This window comes from Chanos chanos, chromosome 5 (assembly GCF_902362185.1).
Source record: "Chanos chanos chromosome 5, fChaCha1.1, whole genome shotgun sequence".
NCBI classification, from domain to species: Eukaryota; Metazoa; Chordata; class Actinopteri; order Gonorynchiformes; family Chanidae; genus Chanos; species Chanos chanos.
Window position 1 is genome coordinate 17,980,201 of NC_044499.1, and position 20,502 is coordinate 18,000,702.

At 42.0% G+C, this 20,502-nt stretch overlaps 2 protein-coding genes across 2 annotated transcripts; both read left to right on the forward strand.

The window, feature by feature from the left end:
- The first annotated feature begins 251 nt into the window (after window positions 1-251).
- rxrga (retinoid x receptor, gamma a) lies at window positions 252-12,573 on the forward strand. The gene is made up of 10 exons (XM_030773249.1): window positions 252-360; window positions 6,445-6,635; window positions 8,302-8,449; window positions 9,678-9,857; window positions 10,234-10,391; window positions 10,889-11,018; window positions 11,347-11,479; window positions 11,805-11,896; window positions 12,016-12,121; window positions 12,363-12,573. The coding sequence occupies exons 1-10, from the start codon at window positions 330-332 to the stop codon at window positions 12,511-12,513; spliced, it is 1,320 nt and encodes a 439-aa protein (XP_030629109.1). The 5' UTR covers window positions 252-329; the 3' UTR covers window positions 12,514-12,573.
- Window positions 12,574-15,955: 3,382 nt separating this feature from the next.
- On the forward strand, window positions 15,956-20,347 carry prg4a (proteoglycan 4a). The gene is made up of 12 exons (XM_030774722.1): window positions 15,956-16,028; window positions 16,262-16,378; window positions 17,275-17,367; window positions 17,821-17,889; window positions 17,997-18,140; window positions 18,316-18,528; window positions 18,754-18,840; window positions 18,966-19,105; window positions 19,301-19,457; window positions 19,547-19,657; window positions 19,922-20,050; window positions 20,244-20,347. Exons 1-12 carry the CDS (start codon window positions 15,956-15,958, stop codon window positions 20,345-20,347), a joined length of 1,437 nt encoding a protein of 478 aa, XP_030630582.1.
- Window positions 20,348-20,502: the final 155 nt, after the last annotated feature.

A 20,502-nucleotide genomic window follows, 5' to 3' on the forward strand; every position in this document is an offset into this window, starting at 1 on the left:
TAAATGTTACAATCTTATACTGTGACGTGTAATCCCGTTTTCTTAAGAATGTGTCGTCGCTCGTGATTAGGCAATAACTTTTAAGAACGTCATATTTCGAAATATGGCAATGTCCGTGACTTTGTATGGTGTGTGTGTAGCTCGAATTAGTGGTAATTACGCGGTCATTGCGAGAATAGTTACTTTCGCCACCCCCTCAGTAGGGCCCCTCTGTGTGTGGCACGAGAGCTCAGTCAAGCTGTGGACGGTGAGGAGGAGATGCTGCTGTCTGTGACGGCAAAACAAGAATCATTTAAAGGAAACAGTCACATTAAAAGATAGGTTATATCATGGACAATAACGACCCTTACCTTCATTTAAGTAAGTACATGCTGTCTATTTAATTTTGGTCTTTTAGGCAGGGGATTTTTCCCACAGACGGATTTTTGTTTTGTTTGTTTGTGCAGTACACTTTCCTTATATGGAGGTTTGATAGACCGAATTCCTTCAGCGGACTTTAGACGGGACGGCTATAAATCCAGCGTAACCACTTTATCAATGCGGTTGGTAGTCCTCTCGTGTACTGCGAGGCACTGCCAATGTTAAAGTCAGGTGATTGTGATTCTTCCTCTCAGTCGGGGTCAGGGGTTGGCATTTTAATTGCGCTTATGTAATTTATGGCCTTTCTAACGCGTCTCTTTAACTGTTTGCTGCCGTGTTGTTTTTAATGGTAGTGGGTCGGTAGGTAGTGGGTCGGTAAAGAGTGGGCCTGCGTTAGTTCTGCGAACCGTTTGATTCTGCCACAGCTGTCATTAAGTTAATGTTCTGAAGGAAGTTTACCAGGGCAGCTCTGAACTCCTACACTCGATCACTGAGATCGCATTTGGTCGAATCTACTAGCGCAGCTGTAAAGCACAATTTGTACAATTTATCTCGTAAAGTATATTTTAAAACTATTACAAAGAAATTACATTACCTTTTCATTTTGCTGTAAACAGTGTTCAAAGAGCGTGGCAAAACTGGCAAATGTTAGAAGGTGGCTTTTTCATCTCCCAGTTTACGGCCAATTTTAGGCCAATTCTGGATTCTTTTTCTTTATAGATTAATCTGTTCAATATCTATTGTGCTTAGTAATGATAAAGAGCAATATCCTGAAGTGAAATGTCCTATTTTTAGTTCTTACGCTATTTTGAGTGCTCTCGTGTCCTATTTGAGGAGAGAGGCATTTGACACTTGTCACCTTTGAAAGGTGGTAATAACCATGATGACTGCAAAGCACCTACAGTCATCACTGTTACACAGTCCCAGGTGGACTTGGCAACTTGTTGTGAGTGCCTCTTCAGCATTAGACTGATCTAAAGTGACTACACTCTCAAGCCTGGATGGCTCTTTGGCCATCAGTCAAGGTAAGTTCAAATTAGCTGGTCAGGAATCACGTCTAAGTGTTGTTACAGTCACCTGTTTCTCAGTAGATGTTTCTGAACTGTTATCCCTGTGTCTATGTATTTGTTTTATCCAAGTCTTAGTGCTTGTCATTTTTGGTCTAACATGAAGACCCCCTGGGCCTGCTGTGTTACATTCATTAACACCCTTCATGTTACATTTCCCAGATTCACTCTTGCTTAATTAAAACACACTCTGATGTCTATTTGAAGCAAGGCCGACGCATGCTGAGAACCGCGTTCACTAATGTCACTCGCAGCCTTGAGACTTCCTGATATCACTACAATTAATCGCATTACATCCATGTCATTTCCCGCCAAGCACAGTCAAGGTGCCTACAGCCAGAGCAGCGCCGTCTCTCCTGCCTGAGTAAACATTTATTTGTTTATGTATCAGCTATTCCTGTAAAGGGATGTCTCGCATTCTGTATTACTTTGCTTGCAAAGTAATAAAAATACATTTATCAGGGGAAATATATTCTCAGATGATAATCTGGCATCTTGCTTCACAATCCTGTTAGACACCTTGAGGGATAGTAAGTGAAGATTATGTGCACTCCACCTAACAGTGATGTAATGGCAGTGTGCCAAGCTAGTGTTACTGCAGTCGTTGGGTATTACTCATTAGGTGCTGCCTCTTCCTCGCCCGTTTAGCTATGCGTGTGCACTCAGATGCTTTCTCTGCTGTGCTGGTACAGTTGAGATTGATTGACAGAGAAAAAAAAGAGAGAGTGGCTGTAGGCCATCTCTTCTCATGATTTCTCCTGCCTGTTTGAGTAATAAACATCATCAAGAAGGTCCACGCTTTTAATGAATACTAAAGCTTTTTATGGTCTAATATTTTGAAGTACAAAAATAGCCAGTACATGCCTGATCCATTAGATAACATTCACTCAGAGATAAGCTCTATGGTCCGCACGGACTGCTCGCTGCAGCGGCGAATCAGTTCACAAATATAATTGACAATTTTTCTGCCCCAGTTATGGCCGGGCTCACTCTAGTAAACATTAAAGGAAAAGCACATTTCGGTTCGTTTTGTACCAGGGCTTGACTTGTCCAGACTTGCCCAGAACTCTAAACCTGTAGACTGCTCAATGTCTGGAAACTGGAGGAACTGGGGTCAGTGTTTAGAAAGCAGTACATGCAAACCATTGGAGTTCCTCTGTATGTGTGTTTATTCATAGCTGTCATATGAAGATAATCCCACATTTTATATTGTCAGCTGGTCATCCCAAACACTCTATCCACACAACTGTAGTTCGCACTTGTGCCGGACACTACATCATTCCATCATTCCATAATCTTGACTATCTCACCGGTATATGGAAGGGCTTTTGGACTTTTATGTATAATGAAAAATTAATCTAGGTTCTGGAGGGGGGGGGGGGGGTCCAATCCTAGAGACCTGCAAGACTGTCCACTAATGCTTCCTCCATAGCTGGAGTTAATAGGATGTTGTTTATTATATGGCAGGTCAAAAAATCTATAACCACTTCAGCACTTTATGTGGGCAAAAGCATCATCTTAGGATACAATGGCTTGACATTAGCGACATGGTCTTACCTAAGGCAAGCCACGGGATAACTGGGATCCTTTTCCCACATGCGGCATGGTTTAATGCAGTTTTCCTGCCTACCCCTCACCCCCCCCCCCACCCCCCACCACTCACAGTGTTTCATATTTAATTTCAATAAGCGTGTGTCTGATAATTCTGCTGGGTGAAGTATAAGCACGTGGCCAGTAGTATAGCTGTAGCCGATCAGGATGAGGGGGAGAGGAGATGTGTGCCCTTCTGTTTCATGCTTGGTTTATTTCTCTCCATTTGATTCTTTTGAGGATTTCCTCAGTAGAGAATTGCTTTGTCTCTGCCTCTTCTTTAAGCTTTAATCACAACATATGGCCCAATCCAACTGGATGAAGAGAGGCCTCAGAAGCCTCTGAGATTTCCAAGTATTGGTTCAAAGTGCCATAATGCTGAATGTAAATGTGATTAAGTATAGATTTTTTTTTCTGAGGGCCAGATTGCTATAATTACCTTATGTGTGATGAAACTGCTGGAGAGCAGCAGTCCACGGAGATGATGGAAATCAGCTTGACAGGTTATAAAGTTGTGGGAAGAGCACCATTTTTCCTCAGTAAGTACTCAGTTTTAATGAGTGGAACTTTTTAACATCATCTGTGAACAAGCGTTGTTTTTAGATACAATTGCTCCTCAGTGGGCCTGCAGAAAAAACGGCATCTGTCATTGTAAATAGGTAACACTACCAATTTTTAATATGTCTGATATGTTTACAGTTTGAAACATCTGTATGACTGTATAGATTTCACATATATGTCTATGCATGCACACACACACACACACACACGCACACACACATGCACACACACACACACTCACACTCACACACAATCAGTCACAAACACGCACAGACGCAGATCCTCATCTTCACAAACATGACAGCTGGCCCGTCGGTAAATAGACAGGTTGGACACGCTTACCAGAGGATAAGAGGATTAAATGGCATCACTGATCTGACATCAGTCTCATTAGCTGTAATTAATGTTACAGCCTCTATTCTCTGTGGAGAGATTCATTCTCATGCTTGTTATTTGTGACACTGATTTAAATAAAGTTCCCTCTCTGTGATGCTGCTGCTTTTCTTGCAGTCGAAAGAAATTTTGTTTTCGTTTTCCTCACTGTTTGTATACGGCTAGTGTACCAGACCATAGAGTGCACAGTTCTTAAAAAGAAGGTTTGTCACATACATACAGAGCCATAGAAATAACTACTGACTGAAAAATAAAAATATTAAACAACAGTAAAACTGCTCTCTGCGGAGCACCGTGAAAGAGGGGACGGATCATCAATGGGTTTGACAGGTAATTTCAGTCTGAGCCTTATCAGAGACCTCTCTTTAAAAGTGATAGGAGCTGAGTTTCAGATGTAACCTTTGACCCTTGGCTTCACTTAAGTGCCAAAGGCAATCATCATATGAAATCATGTCGTGAATTACCTGGCCTGATAGATTATCAAATTTTCTTTCACAGAAATACACAGAACTATTTGGTGTTTATGTTGTATAGAGGCAGTGAAATGCTTCCTCCAAATAGTCAATATTTGTCTCTTTGATGAGACAATTTTCTTACTAATCATCCTCAGATAATTGCACAAATCTTTACTATACAATAGATTTTAATTACTTATATAGTTACTCTAATTCAACCTTGGCAGAAAGAGAGAGGGAGCATAAGGCAGTGGAGTCTATCTGCTGATCTTACATTGCTCTTGTGGTAATAGAAGCATGGAAATTTCCTGAGATTGGTGCCTGTCAGTTGGAATTTGATATTTATAGGACATTGATTTTATGACTCTCTCATACAAACGCAGAGAAAGTCCAGAGAGAGAGAGAGAGAGAGGGAGAGAGAGAGAGACGTCTTGGGTTTCACAGCTCCAGTGAAGTGTTTAAGATGCAGTCAGGAGATGAGGGGGTACAGTGATCATGCGTACATGGTGAGAGGACAGAGAAAGGTGTAACACACTGGCCATGTCTGGACATCACCAGCCATTCATAATGCCCTTAAAGTGCTGTGATAGTGAGTAAACAGACAAAGCTTCTGTATTAAGCTCATGCAGAGAGTATTAGTGTTTGTCATAGGAGTGAATGTAAACTGTAGGATTTTTGCCTTTCTGTTGACTGGGAGGTTGACAGTTTGCTGGTCTTTTGATCCTAACTTGAAGAGGAAGGACTCTTCGGGTGGTGTTGTAGGATTGTTTTCAGTATTTTACCGTCTTCACGTAAATATGGTTGTGTTTTAGCCACAAATTTGTCAATTAATTCCACTACCGTCAACCCGCTGGGAAAGGAAATTTTGCATGTCTTGTGTTGCAATGAATTTAAATACCTACTAAGCTGGTCTGACAGCAGACCTGTAATGCAGTGAAGTGAATGGTGTTGCTTTATAGCTGTATTTCACGCTGTGACTGTTGTGACTGTTGAAACATCTGCTTACGTTTTAAGCGACTCATGTTTGAACTTTTCAGGAAATGTATGAATGTTAGATGTCTGCTAGTGTGCATGTATGTGCGTGCCTGTGTGTGTGTGTGTGTGTGTGTGTGTGTGTCTGTGTGCTTGTGTGTGTGTGTAAAAAGAGTGGGATGTCGTGCCAAGTGTAGTCTGGTTCGTGCTGTCTAGCTGACCTATGAAATGGTACTGTGTGTAATCTGAGATTGGCGGGTATAGATACCAGTCACTGCTGTGACCCCACAACGATGCTGCATGCAAATGCCACCGCCCATTAGCCGTGACTGACACAGCCTCCCAGATGCCTTGGAACATCTTTGGAATGGAAATGTCAACCTGTCATACTGCATACTCTATATTTACAAAACTGGCAGGAAAAAAATAGCTTTACCAAGCCTCTTTGAGAGCAATAATATAAACAGATTTTCAAGACCAACCAATAGTGTTTGAATGCTTTTTGTTTTTCTAAATTTGTGGTGTTTTAAGTGAACATCCCAACTAACCAAACTAAAATAGCTCTGATTGTATGTTGCTTTGCTTATATATATATTATATGTTTGGCTCTTCAAGTGCTCTATGGGTGCACACCTTGACACACTTGTTCACAGACATGCTCTGAACTCGCCGTTAAAAATATATACTGCTGAGAAAACTGCTCAAATACATGTTCTATTTTTTATCCTGTTGGTAATGGTCTTTGAGTGGTTGTCCTGGTAACTGTTTAAGTGAACTTTTCTGTATGTAATTGTGACTTAGTTGGTAATTTGATGGTATTGCAGATGCTGTTTACACTTGTCTTTTGCCTCTGTCTGACGAACTGCTTAGTAACAACCCTGTCTGTTTTCTTCCTCGCTTTAACAACTCTAAACCTAAACTGTGTGTTTAACTTAACAGCACTAAGTCTGATCAAACATGATGATGATGATGATGATGATGATGATGATGACGATTCAGTTGACTCCTGGTCTCTGAAGCCAACTGTTTTCTGGTTTTGATTGCAGACTCTCCTGTGCAGGTCAGCCACGCTCACCTGGGCTCCCAACCCTCACAGAACCCCCTCGGCGGCATGGTCGCACACCACTCATCTGTCATCAGTGGTCTGGGCTCCGCCTACTCCGTCATAACCTCCTCCCCTTCTGTCTCCATGCCAACCACAACCCACATGGACTATGGAGGACTCAATGGTCCACAGGTATAAAGGACATATTTCCATGACAGCATCCACACATACCTATATACTGCACTCAGTTCTCCTGTCTGTTTCTATTAAGATGGTATAGTAGTGCAGATTAGAGTTGTACAGTGAGAGGTTTTGTCTCAGAGAATATGTGGTGTTGTTATAGTCCCACAAAAAGGCTGAGTTAATGGTTGAACTTTCTGATGTGTGCGCTGATAAATGATTCAGACATCTAAACAAAACTAATGCAGAACCGTTTGAATGAATCATGCTCTACATTCAGTCCTGAAGCTCATTAAATTATGATTTAGTATTATTTGTATTTGTATGATCTATCTTTAAGGTCACGGGCTTTTAGCTGCATGATCTCCCAGTCTGTTTAGTGATTAGCCCACGTTTCGTCTTGCCCAGGGTCACACAACATAAGGTCAATGCAACCTAATGATGGAATGCTCTTTTCCCACTCGTTCTGCTGCCGCTCTGGGCCTGGTACTTCCCCAGAGGGGACAAGCCCACTGAATATGCCTGTCCTATAGAGAGCTAATGTAGCGTGACGGACAGCTCCACTGTTTCCTCTGTACGAATTGGGGGGGGGGGGGGGGGTTGGTGGTGGTGGTGGGGGTGAAGGGGGGGATGGGGGGGGTGTTATGACTGCATGCGACTGAGCTGCATTGGAAGTAAGATGCCATGCTTTAGAGGACACCGACGCAACGGGCGTGTTTTTGGCCAGGGTCCTTGACTGGCTTGCGGAGTGGAGAGTTAACCCTTAATGTAGTTTTGTGGGGACAGCACTGTGAATAATGTATGAGGTTATATGCAGTATGCAGGAGCAGACACTGCTCTACTGCAGCCTTCATCTGGGATGGGACGAGGGCCAAAGGAAGATGTAGGTCACCCATGTATATGTGTGTGTGTCTGTGTGTGTGTGTTCCATAACATCTGCCTCAATGCCCAACCACATTGGACAGCTTAGGTCAGTGTTCAAGGGCACTCACTGTTTGTGTGTGAGTAGGAAAAGTCTCAATGGGCTATTTTTCTAAGGTTAAAGAGAAACATATTAAACAACCCTAAGCCAAACCTTCTCCATATTACTTTGAGAATTATTCTGTTTGTCTGTGTCACAGGTCGGCTATCTTAACATCCCAGCAACAGCACAAATGCACTCTTCAGAGAGACCATAATGCTTGCATTTCATGTTTAATGTCCCCCTCTACTGGCTTAAACTAAAACTACACTTTGTTGATTCCTGTCAAGTTGATGCAGCATGCCAGTTTACCATCTGGCTTATCTGATGCACATTTGGCTAATTTGCCTTATTTGAGAATAGACAAAGTCAACTCGTGCTATCAGTGCTTCATTGTTACGGAGCTAACAGTCCATTACCTGTGTATTTCCTGTCCCTCTGTGGGAGCCACAGTAAACATTTGCTATGAGTGTTTACTTGAAGTCAGAACTGTGAAGAGTAAACACTCAGGGTAAACAAACCTGCCCTGTACCATTGCAGAAAACAGGTCACATGATCCACAAAGAAAACACTTGATTAACAGCCACAAGGAGAGATTGAACACACACACATACAAACACAAACACTCACACACCTGCTAAACCGCTCTCACTGAAATCCTGTACTCTCAAACATGCTAATACATCTCTTTCTATCCGGTCCTCTTTCCTCTTCCAGATGAATTCTTTGAACACCGTGAGTAGCTCAGAGGATGTGAAGCCTCCTCCAGGTCTGGGTGGACTGAGCCATATCAGCAGCTATCACGCCACCAGCCCCAGCTCCCTCTCCAAACACATCTGTGCCATCTGTGGAGACCGATCCTCTGGTGACTGTCCCTAACACAAGACACCCTACACCACAGCAAACCAGAGCTGCCAAACCTGACCACAATCTTACTGTTTGTCATTTTATTAGAACTCTTCTTTTTAAATGTTTTCCTTAGCCCAAGTACTGTTTTTTGTTCTCTTAGTAAAGGTCTCTGGGCTCAGTCAGATGAGTGGCAGGGGAGACAGAAGTATTGCAGGACCCGTAGAGCAACTCGTGCTTAAGTACTTTGCTCAAGGGAGCAGCACAGGTAGTCAGTGGAAGGGCCGAGACATTAGAACCAGCAGTCCTCCAGTACTAAGTCAACATTCAGACATTAGAACCAGCAGTCCTCCAGTACTAAGTCAACATTCAGACATTAGAAAAACAGCAGTCCTCCAGTACTAAGTCAACATTCAGACATTAGAACCAGCAGTCCTCCAGTACTAAGTCAACATTCAGACATTAGAACCAGCAGTCCTCCAGTACTAAGTCAACATTCAGACATTAGAACCAGCAGTCCTCCAGTACTAAGTCAACATTCAGACATTAGAACCAGCAGTCCTCCAGTACTAAGTCAACATTCAAACATTAGAACCAGCAGTCCTCCAGTACTAAGTCAACATTCAGACATTAGAACCAGCAGTCCTCCAGTACTAAGTCAACATTCAAACATTAGAAAAACAGCAGTCCTCCAGTACTAAGTCAACATTCAGACATTAGAACCAGCAGTCCTCCAGTACTAAGTCAACATTCAGACATTAGAATCAGCAGTCCTCCAGTACTAAGTCAACATTCAGACATTAGAACCAGCAGTCCTCCAGTACTAAGTCAACATTCAGACATTAGAACCAGCAGTCCTCCAGTACTAAGTCAACATTCAAACATTAGAAAAACAGCAGTCCTCCAGTACTAAGTCAACATTCAGACATTAGAACCAGCAGTCCTCCTGTACTAAGTCAACATTCAAAGAGTCCCACCTCAGATTTGAACCAGTAAGCCTCTAGTGTACCCACTGGGCCACTGCCACTCAATTCAAATGACCTCAGTTTATAGTGGCTTATGTATTATTAGCAAATTTCCAGGTATTGAAATAGACATATGGTGTAGGTAGGAGAGGGAAATATTGGATTAATCAGAAAAAGAGTGTTATTCAGTCTGTGCTTTATATTGTCGGAGAGACCTTATAAACAATGATGAGTGATTCTGTTAGGATATGTACAATTATGCCACTCTGTACAATTTTGTAGGGAAGCACTACGGTGTGTACAGCTGTGAGGGCTGCAAGGGTTTCTTCAAAAGAACCATCCGGAAAGACCTCACCTACACATGCAGAGACAATAAAGAGTGCCTGATTGACAAACGGCAGCGAAACCGTTGCCAGTACTGCCGCTACCAGAAGTGTCTGGCCATGGGCATGAAGAGGGAAGGTGGGTGTACTGAAACTAAACTTCATCAACAGGACACTTCTCACTTAGAATTATGTCACATGTAGCACAGACTCACAATTACAACTCTGTCATAGCTCAACGCTTAGTACCACACACGATTGTTACAGAAACTACGTGGTCATCGTTCATTTTTAATCAGCGTAAATCACGGACTTAAGCGTTTATCGAGTAATGATCTGGACAAAGTTTTATCACCTTTAAAGAATTCATAAGCAATGTGCAGCCACACAGAGCGTATAAAAAGTGTAGAACTGTTCGGTTTCTCATAGTGGGTTGGTATAATGGAAGCTTTAGACAGTCTGTTCGACTGCATTGGGGAGCAGTGATGGAGGTGGACATGTGTTTATGGTCGCAGCTGTGCAGGAGGAGAGGCAGCGTGGTCGGGAGAGAGGAGAGAACGAAGTGTCCACCAGTGGCTTTAATGAAGACATGCCGGTGGAGAAGATCCTGGATGCCGAGCTCGCCGTGGAGCCTAAGACAGAGGCCTGCATGGAGGCCAATTCAGGAGGCTCAGTAAGGAACCACCACACGCCTCCTTCTATCTCCTCCTCCGCTGGCCATGGTCTAGCACTCTCTAATTCATCCTTTTCCTTGACTCATTGTTTGGATTTCTTGACCTATTCTCTTTATGCCCTTATGGATGACGTGTCGTCGTGTTTTGTGGCTGCTACAAATCATTGCCTGCTTCAGGCATAACTCCATGTCCTCTCCATAATAATAAATGCAATTTAGTCTAGAACTCTCTCTCTAAACTGTCGTGTGGGGATTCAGCCCACAGAGTCTAACTGGGATCTTCTGAGAACTTGATTATGTTTGTTTAGGCTGTTGGAAGTTGTTTTTGGAACTTAAACTCAGACAAAGCCAATGGCTCGGATACTTTTAACGCGGCTATAATCTTGACAGTACTCATAGGAAGCCCCCGAAGTTTTTAGCTGACCGATCCCTGTTATCTGTTGCCATTACTTTCAAGTGCTGACCCGCTGCTCTCTCTCTCTCTCTCTCTCTGGCAGACGAACGACCCGGTCACCAACATCTGCCAAGCAGCCGATAAGCAACTCTTTACTCTGGTGGAGTGGGCCAAGAGGATCCCACACTTCTCTGAGCTACCTCTGGATGACCAGGTCATCCTTTTACGAGCAGGTCAGTCCTTCCCTCTGCCCTGTGTCCCACATACAACAAACAGTTTGGCAATATACTGAAAACATACACTAGTGCAAGTCTATAAAGACACATTTGTCTTAGTTGCATAAATACTGTGATATCTCAGGAACAGTTCAGTAGTGTAGAGGGCATGCAGGGAAATGTTGAATGGTAAAGGAAAGGAGTTGTTATAGTTCACATTGCGTGCAAATGTACCACAGCAGGGTAGTGAAAATATGTAAGTGATGTCAAGTTATGACCTCCATGATTAAGTGTGCAAGCATGCTTTTGTGTGTGTGTGTGTGTGTGTGTGTGTGTGTGTGTGTAGGCTGGAATGAGCTGCTCATTGCCTCGTTCTCTCATCGCTCTGTAACGGTGAAAGACGGCATCCTGCTGGCCACGGGCCTGCACGTCCACCGCAGCAGTGCTCACAGCGCCGGAGTCGGCTCTATCTTCGACAGGTCTCTGCTCACAGTTCAGTCAACGACAATGTCAAACCCTCTCAGTTCAACTGTTCCATATAGAGCTGAATCCCAAACTACTCCTTCTCATTCACTGTCCTTTACCTCGTTAATCTGTTTACTCCTCGTCTGTGTTACTACCTACCACACTCACTCTAACACTCTGTCCGGATGTGGTCGTGGTGTCTTTAAAGGATTAATGGCCTTATGAGGTCTGCCTAGCAATTTCCTAAATAAATGTGTTTGTTCTGTCATCTAAATGTGGTTTATGTTTGACTCAAATCTTTAACCCTGCGTCTCATGTTTTATTCTGGTTCCTCTGTAGGGTACTGACAGAGCTGGTATCTAAGATGAAAGACATGCAGATGGACAAGACAGAGCTGGGGTGTCTGAGAGCCATCGTCCTCTTTAACCCAGGTTAATCCTCTCTTTAATTATGTTATACATGTAACGCAAGTTTGCTGCATTTTAGTTTCTCTCGCAAAAAACACATCTGCTTAGAATAGCTGATGACTATGTGTTTTTTGAATCTGTAGATGCAAAGGGTCTGTCTAACCCATCAGAAGTGGAAAGTTTGAGGGAAAAAGTATATGCCTCGCTGGAATCTTACACCAAACACAAATACCCAGATCAGCCTGGCAGGTGAGGCTCAGGCTATCTCCTCTCTCATGACACGCAGAGGAAATAAAGACTGAGTTTTATATCCCCCATGATATTTATCTATCAATTATTTTACGTACTGGTGCCAGCTCCCCTAAAGAACAAGACACCATGCATTCCATGCAGTTGTTTAATCTTACCTGAGGATAGAACAGAAATCAGGGCAGTAAGACAAATAAGAGAATTAGAGATGTATTAAAGGGAACATCTCTTGCTCGTCCAGGTTTGCGAAGCTCCTCCTGCGGCTGCCTGCGCTGCGTTCCATTGGACTGAAGTGCCTGGAGCACCTTTTCTTCTTTAAGCTGATTGGTGACACACCGATAGACACGTTCCTCATGGAGATGCTGGAAGCACCACATCAGATCACCACATGACCCTGATTCTGCTCTCTGTACATACCCCCTTCCACCCCCCCACCCCCCAACCCCCCCAGCCCTCTCTTATTGAATCGATGTGAAAATAAACTGCATATTTTGTACCAAGCACAATGTGAAAAAGAAAAAGATTTGTATCAGTATTTTCAAAGAAAATCACTATCAGTGTGGATCTAAGAGTACTGTAAACATTTTATTATGTAAATAGACTTTACTCGTTTTCACAGCAGCATTGATTTAATGCAATGTAAAATTATTTTATTCAGTTGAAAATTGTGAAAGAAATGGTCACCAGCATAGAATTTTTAATAAAGATGTATTCTAGAATTCTGTGAGCATTAAAAAGATGTTCAAAATTGAAATGTCTCCTTTTTGTACCATCTGCTTCATACTTCAAATGAAAATAAGTGCAAAAAAGATGTTCAGAGATGTTTAGCTTGAATTGTGCAACCGCACTCGGTTCTTGGCTAACAAGACGGTCTAACCAATGATAGGATTCTGCTTCTTGACTGAGCTTCTCTAAAAGAGAAAGAGTTGAGTATGGTACACTGTGCAGGACAAATATTGCTTTTCTGATAAACAGTTTGAATTTCACATAACGGTTTACCTCTCGTCTTTTGTAATGGATGGTCAGTGCCTGACAACAAACGAATCCCACAATGACTGAAGATTCTTAGCAAAGAAAATGTGTAGAAGTGTGTAAGTATTTATTTGAAGGAGATAAAACTAAATTATGTCTTTTTTCTGTGAATTGAGAAAGGGACCTGAGTCGTCTTTTAAAACGACTCACTCTGAAATAAGTTGAGGGCACAGCAAGGAACATTTTGTCTCTTTTTCTTTTTATGGCGGTTATATAAAGAGCACGCTGTACTTTTTTAAATGTTTTGTAATTACATAAGCGTAATAATGTAGATTTATCATATGAGATCATCACTGAAAATACAGCTCATGAATGAAAAAAAACAAAAAAAACAACGAGAAGACAATCTTTTACGTTACCGATGCTCAATGCCTGACAACAAACAAATCCTACAATGACTGAAGATTTTTAGCAAAGAAAATGTGCAGAAGTGTGTGAGTATTTTTTTGAAGGAGATAAAATGAAATAAAGTCTTTTTTTCTGTGAAGTTTAAAAAGGGACCAGAATGTCTTTTAAAACAACTCACTGAAATAAACTGAGAGCACAGCAAGGAACGCTTTGTCTCTTTTTTGGTTGGTTTGTTTGTTTGTTTGTTTGTTTTGCAGAAGTTACATAAAGATCATGCTGTCCTTATTTTTTTTCAATGTTTTGTAATTATATGAGTGTGATATTGTAGATTTTCATATGAGATCCCCAATGAAAACACAGCACAGGAATGAAAAATAAGAAAAACAAGACGAAAAGACAATCTTGTCACGAAAGATCAAAAAGCAATAAAACGAAGTGTTACATTTAAAGAGTGTGAGATTCACTGGCGAATGTGTGAATAATTGGCTCGTTATTCTCTTGACATTAATTTGGCTGCTCATAAAATGTCTGGACCAAACAAAGTTAAAAAAAAAAAAAAAGAGCATACATTTCTTAAATCACTCTTGAATTGAAACTTTACACTTACGAAACTTTACGATACTCTACGCTGTTACTCGTAGCTGGTACACATGAGCTCAGACTGCACAGCCAGTCGTCAAAGGTTCTATCGGACAGAGCTGCAGGGATGTCATTAAACAGGAAGTCTGGGCAGTTGTGTTATTTGGTTTACCAACAGTGGGCATTCTCAGACACATCTGTAGTCAGGTCTAATGCAGCAGACCATATATCATATGTGAAACAAGCAATAAAATAACATTAGTTTAGCAATTATTCATCCATCACTCAAAAAAAAAAACCACTTTCACTTTTAGAACACAACTGGGATTCTTACTTCAGAGAAATCTGTTTGTTTTCCAGCGGCTGTGCCAAGTTCGTTTAAAACCACACATCTTTCAAGACCAGGTTTTCTCTTGTTTTGATTTCTTCTCAGACTCTTAATCAAACAGGGAATGACCAGATATTACAGTTGGATCACCCCACATAATCTGTAGGCGTGTGCATGACCCCATGTCCAAGGTGTGGGTGTCATAGTGTTTATTCATTGAGGCGCTTGGCCTGAAGAGAGGTTTTACACGATCTCTGGAACACACTGTTAGGAGTGGTAGACTTCATTTTCATTAGAAGACATTACCTCAGAATGAAAACGACTTCCCACAAAGAGGATGTCTTCCCTCAGTCTCGTGTTTGTTCTTCGCACATGGTCTTATTACTGTGACAATAAAAAATCCCTCACATCTTGAATAAAAGGCTGAAACACTTATGAAAAAGACAAAGTTCAGATACTGGCATGCTTTGATTTAGTTGAACACATGCAAAAGTCACTTACATGGTCTTGACCTTTCTATGGGCGTTCACCACCCATATAATTCCCATGGAAGATTCCAGATACTTCTGTTCTCTTACTATAATTTGATTTGTAGGAGCATTTAATCTCCATAATGGTAACTTGAGAGGAGTCAGTTTCATAGACATTGTGACGTGTGGATTAAGAGACCAATATCCTTAATGAAATAAACTCCACACTTCTTATGGTGGTTATTTTGCAGTCACCTAAAGATAGCATGTTAATCCAGGACTCTTATTGGTCAGGAAATTATGCAGGACAAAGAGAACCTTCATAAAACAGTACAAAGCCATGATGCTAACCAGGTGCCCGTCAAAATATCAGTTAAAACAGATGCGCCAATCTGACCACACAATAAATAACACTATAAAATTCTGAGGTGCTGGAGTTGGCAAACATTTACTTTATTGGTAATAACAATGCAGCATTACATTAACTGGACCTGCACCATTGCCATCCAGCATCATTTTCCGGAACAGTGGGCCTGAAGAGAACTGGCACGTCCTGTGTACTCTTATAAAACGCTGGTCAGTGGCTGTGATGTCATTGATGTCCGTGTAGACCGATCCAGTCACATTTCTCACTCTTCGCTTATGTTGTCTGAATTTTTTTTTTTTTTTCATTTGTGAGTGTGTGAATGTGTGTAGGAGGCTTGTTCTCCCAGTATTTGCATCATTGTGGTTTGACTGGATTGTAGTGGTTAATTAAAAGAGGCACTGGCTGAATGGAGAAATCCAGCTGCTTTACACTATATAAGGGACACGCTCCACTCAATCACAGCAAGATCAGAAGACTCGAGTTCCTCTGAAAGGTCAGTGACTTCCTCTATTACCATATACTCTGCTCTCCAGTGTGGGGTACTGTTTTATAAAGACTGTACCAAACAGGAGATGATAATATGAAAGAGTAGGAATGCTGAGATAGTTTCTTACAGTTGTTTCGTTGTTCTTGTTGTTGCTCTTGTTTTCAGGTGATTGCAATTTGTTGTCCTCTTTTTTCCTCCGGTGTCGCTGAGAATAAGAGTAACCATGGCTGGATTCTCTCTGATTTCAACACTAATGGTGATAACCTGCATCCTGCTACCACTTTGTGCTGCTCAAGGTGAGAGTCACATTAGATTGAAAAAGTGTGCCTTTGCTTTTATTCATATTTGTTTCAGTTTCAGTTTCATTTCAGTTACAATTCAGTTGGTCATGTTGACCCACAGAGAATGTTTCTTACAAGTTGGAAACTTAAATAGAAAGACAACATGCAACAAAATGTTTTGGGGACAGCGGTTACTACGTAAGGAATAAACACTAACGAATGCTGTGCCTTTTGTTATTTCCTTTCAGCCTCCTGTAACGGGCGGTGTGGAGAGCCCTTCTCCAGGGGTCAGGTGTGTAACTGTGATTATGATTGCCTCACCCATGGAGAATGCTGCAAGGACTTTGAGGCTGTCTGCCTTACAAGTAAGACCTCAAACACATTCTGTGTGGCAATACGTTTCTGACAGAGTTCAGATTCATTAAGCGTATATAACCTGAATTTATATTGCTTATGTAGATATCTGTAAGCACATGGATTTACTGTCTATGTGGTAGCAAAACACACTGTACAAAGTAGGTGGATTGGTGCTGCCGTCTAGGATGTACACAGAATTGATCACAGTGCTATATTGATAACTATTTGTACTTAAAATACATTAATAGAAATATTTCGATAAGAGACTCACTATATGTATATATACTATACTATGCTATACTCAATATATATATATATATATATCAGCAGGTTTTTGTCAATTAATCATACTAAAATATCACAAATAGACTGTGAAAGTGAGATGACAAGTGAAAGGGAAAATGTGGATGATTGACAGGTGGTTCATGTATGGGACGGTGTGGAGAAGCATTCGAGCGTGGAAGGCTGTGTGATTGTGATCCAAGCTGCACCACATACCAAACCTGCTGCTCCGACTACTATGGACAATGTGGTAAGGCAAAAGCATATATATACATAACACAAATGTCTGAGGCCCCATCGCTGGCTTTTGCTAACTATTAAAACCTGTTTGTTGTTGAGTTGTGTTAATTATTCTTTTAATGCTTTTCAGAGTCCACCGCGTTACCAGTTTCCAACAGGAACTCAAAGAGGGACAAGCCCACAGGTGCATTCCCATCTTTATGACTTGTCCGTATTCAATTTAAGATGGATACATTTTTATGTGATGCATACCTCTACTAATTTTGTGGCAATCCCCCTCTCTGCGGGGTGGCCAAGTAGCTGATGTATTGCGTTTTCTATGTCTGAGAAATAATGATGATGGTGATGATTTTTGACAGTGTCTCAAATCAATTGTCTTTAGAGCCTCCTAAAAGCAAGACAAACAAGAAGTCAGATGTGTACCCTCTCAAATCTAAGAAGCCTCAGGACAGCGAGAGTGATGAAGTGACTACAGGTAAGTGTGTTGTATGCTTTTTTGATCATATGATATGGTGGAGAAATATCTGGTCCGGGAGTGGTAACTAGACGAGAAATCCTTTCGCCTGTACCTGCACAGAAAGGAAGCGATCAGACTGATTAATCTTAACAGTAGATTGGATGATATGACTATAGCTGCGACTGACCACGAGTGACTGGATGAGTTTTAATTTTGAAATTTTAATTTTGGATGTGTTATGTTGTATTTGAGACATGTGGGCGAACTAATTTGGTAAGAACAGAGCTAAACCACAATGAAGAAATTCGGACTGAGAGTTAGGGCTGGACGTAGGTGAAAGGTAAATCAGGCTCTCAGCTGAGAAAGGGGACAACAGCCAAGACTTAAATGCAGCCACCAAACTATATTGTCCATATGTGTCATATGTAGTGAAGGTTGATACAGTTTTTTTGTTTTTTTGTTTTTTTTCAGACTACACTGAAACCCCAGTTGTGCCAACACGTGCTCCAACACAGGTGGCACCTAATGCCTTTGGAGGTGGTGAGTTTAGGAAACAAACTCACAGCTGTACTCATATGAATTCATATGCTATTGCTATGCTATGCTTAAAATGGCCAGAGATGATCTTCGTCTCCCATTTCCTACAGATGTCAACAAACCAGGCCCATCTGAATATGCACCCGGTGTCCTGGACAACAAGGGTAAATATGTGCCTATCTCTGAAGGACCCATGTCTCCATTAAACCCAGGGAAAATTGTTCAGCACAGCATGTACCCAACCTCACCAGAAGGTAATGGAGTTTTATTCATCCTGACAAGTACATCTATGCTCTAGTTACAGGTTGTCAGTAAGCGAAAATGTCTTTTTTTTGGAAAGATTTTATCTAGGACTGTCATGGATTATGTGTTCTGTCTGGAACCCTATCCACTACATGCAAATGATGACTACCTCTCCTGTTACTTCAGGCACTGTCTTCCCAACTGCAAACTCCCCCATGCCAGCAGGAGGACCAGCCCAAGCCGGAGGTCCTTCTTCTGGAAAACCCCTCACCATCCCTTTTCAGGTTTCTCTCTCCATTAATGGACCCTCTGGTGGTCTTGGTTCTGGCCCGTCCAGACCCAGCACTCTCGCAGACATTGCTGAGGCTTTGGGAGCCACCAACCCAACTCTGCTTCCCAGTAAGAGCTTTCACCTTGAGCACACCTCACCTTACCTTTTCAGTTCGACTTTGTGTTTATAAGCTTTATAAACACTTCATATTATCGAGCCTGTTTTAGTCTGATTCCCTTACAGTCAAAAAACAATGGTATTGCAAAACTTTCCTGGTATTAACATAAAAGAAAAAAACCCGTTTTTACAGTATTATAATCTATGGATGACATTTTCCATCTTTTTGTGTCCAGACGGCAACTACAGTCCTGACCTCTGCGCTGACAGTCCCATCGATGCCCTTGCTGCTTTGTTCAACGGCAGTATCATCGTTTTCCGAGGTAAAGCTAGGCACTTCCTCCCCTGTTCCCCGTTTGAATATAAACTCACCAGGTTCTGCTGTGTGAGAATCAGTCCAACAATTTAACAGAAACGTAGCTAAATGCTTCTCATGTAATACCCTCAGGCCATTTCTTCTGGCTGGTGGACCCCAGGACCAAAACCCCAGGCCCTGCTCAAAGTATAGTCGATGTGCTAGGCATTCCCTCTCCCATCGACACGGCCTTCACACGCTCCAACTGCCAGGGCAAGACCTACATTATCAAGGTAAACCCATTTACACCACTCACATGACTTTGGATAACACAGAAACATCTACTGTATATAAATTTCAGTCACTGGTGGGCACCGTTCTATTCACATAGTTACCTAGAACGTAGTACTTTGGTTGTAGTCAGACACTTTTCCGGTTTTCAAAGTTCACAGTAGCCACATTGGTCTCCACTCTCGTGTTCTCTCAAGGGTGATAACTACTGGGTTTTTGAGAACGGTGTGATGGAACCTGGTTACCCCAGGTCTGTGTCGGTCGACTTTGGAGGGCTCACCGGTCAAATTACAGCAGCTCTGTCTGTGCCTGCCACCAGGAAGAGGCCTGAGTCTGTGTACTTCTTTAAGAAAGGTAAATTCTCCTCGCTGGCTTAGGAGACAGACGATAGTTAGGTAGCCCTCAGTCTCACTCAGAGATATAAACTGATGCTCTGTTTATAGGAGGTCTTGTGCAAAAAATGTCATACCCATCTGGAAGTGGCCCATCCTGCAGCGGCAAGAAAGGCAAAACCATGGCCAACATCATAAGGAGCCGCCATGCCCGCCAAGCAGGTATTTGATTTTTTTTTTTTTTTAAGCACTGCTATATTTGTGTCAAAACACAAAAAATATTATGTTGACCCACATACTCTCAGAGACAGCACCATGTAGAAAACAATGCAGGTAAGACACTTTAATGACTGTGTCTGAGACTAACTTACATTCTGTAATACAGAGAGTGATCATTCATCGCAGCCTGGATCAATAACTGCTGTACCTGATACAGAGGTAATGTGTGCTTACATGGTGGCACAGCTCATAAATGTTTGTTTACAGGAATACAACTGACTGGAGAGATCAACATTACTCTGTCCTGGAAGGGATTCCCCACTCCAGTCACTTCAGCCCTGACCATGCCCAACCCAAGGAAGCCTGACGGATATGACTACTTCATCTTCTCCTGGCGTAAGTCAAATTGTCTCTTCTGCCTATGCCAGTTTTAACATGTGTCTTCACATATTAAACACATTTGTTTGACACATAAGCTGCTCTACCTACTTTGGACCTATTCCTGTATAGGCTGATGCTGTTCTCTAGTGTTAGATACCTGGTAAATGTACATGCAATTTATCAGTCTGCTCTGATCTCTGTTTAACAGCCAAAGTCTTCAACATCAAGATCACTGCTGAGTTACCGGCTCTGGCCTCTCCAGCCAACGGAGGTTCCCCTCAGAACATTAGTTCCTGGCTCAACTGCCCTTAAAAGGATCTGGGCCTCCAACGCAACAAAAACAGCCAGGCCACGCACAGCAAGATTTCTCCATTTATTAGCAAAATCATTTAACACAACTCTAGCGCAGTTACTCACAAATACAAAACAAAACAAATAAACGAATTAACATGAACGAGCTGACATTT

What these genes read in the sequence shown, in the direction of transcription:
- prg4a (XM_030774722.1), top strand. Translation starts at nt 15,956, where the DNA reads ATGGCTGGATTCTCTCTGATTTCAACACTAATGGTGATAACCTGCATC. An exon ending in ACCTAATGCCTTTGGAGGTG is followed by an intron (nt 17,890 to 17,996) that starts GTGAGTTTAGGA and finishes CATTTCCTACAG; the next exon opens with ATGTCAACAAACCAGGCCCA. An exon ending in CAGTATCATCGTTTTCCGAG is followed by an intron (nt 18,841 to 18,965) that starts GTAAAGCTAGGC and finishes TAATACCCTCAG; the next exon opens with GCCATTTCTTCTGGCTGGTG.
- rxrga (XM_030773249.1), top strand. Translation starts at nt 330, where the DNA reads ATGGACAATAACGACCCTTACCTTCATTTAA. An exon ending in CGACCCTTACCTTCATTTAA is followed by an intron (nt 361 to 6,444) that starts GTAAGTACATGC and finishes TTTTGATTGCAG; the next exon opens with ACTCTCCTGTGCAGGTCAGC. An exon ending in TACCCAGATCAGCCTGGCAG is followed by an intron (nt 12,122 to 12,362) that starts GTGAGGCTCAGG and finishes TTGCTCGTCCAG; the next exon opens with GTTTGCGAAGCTCCTCCTGC.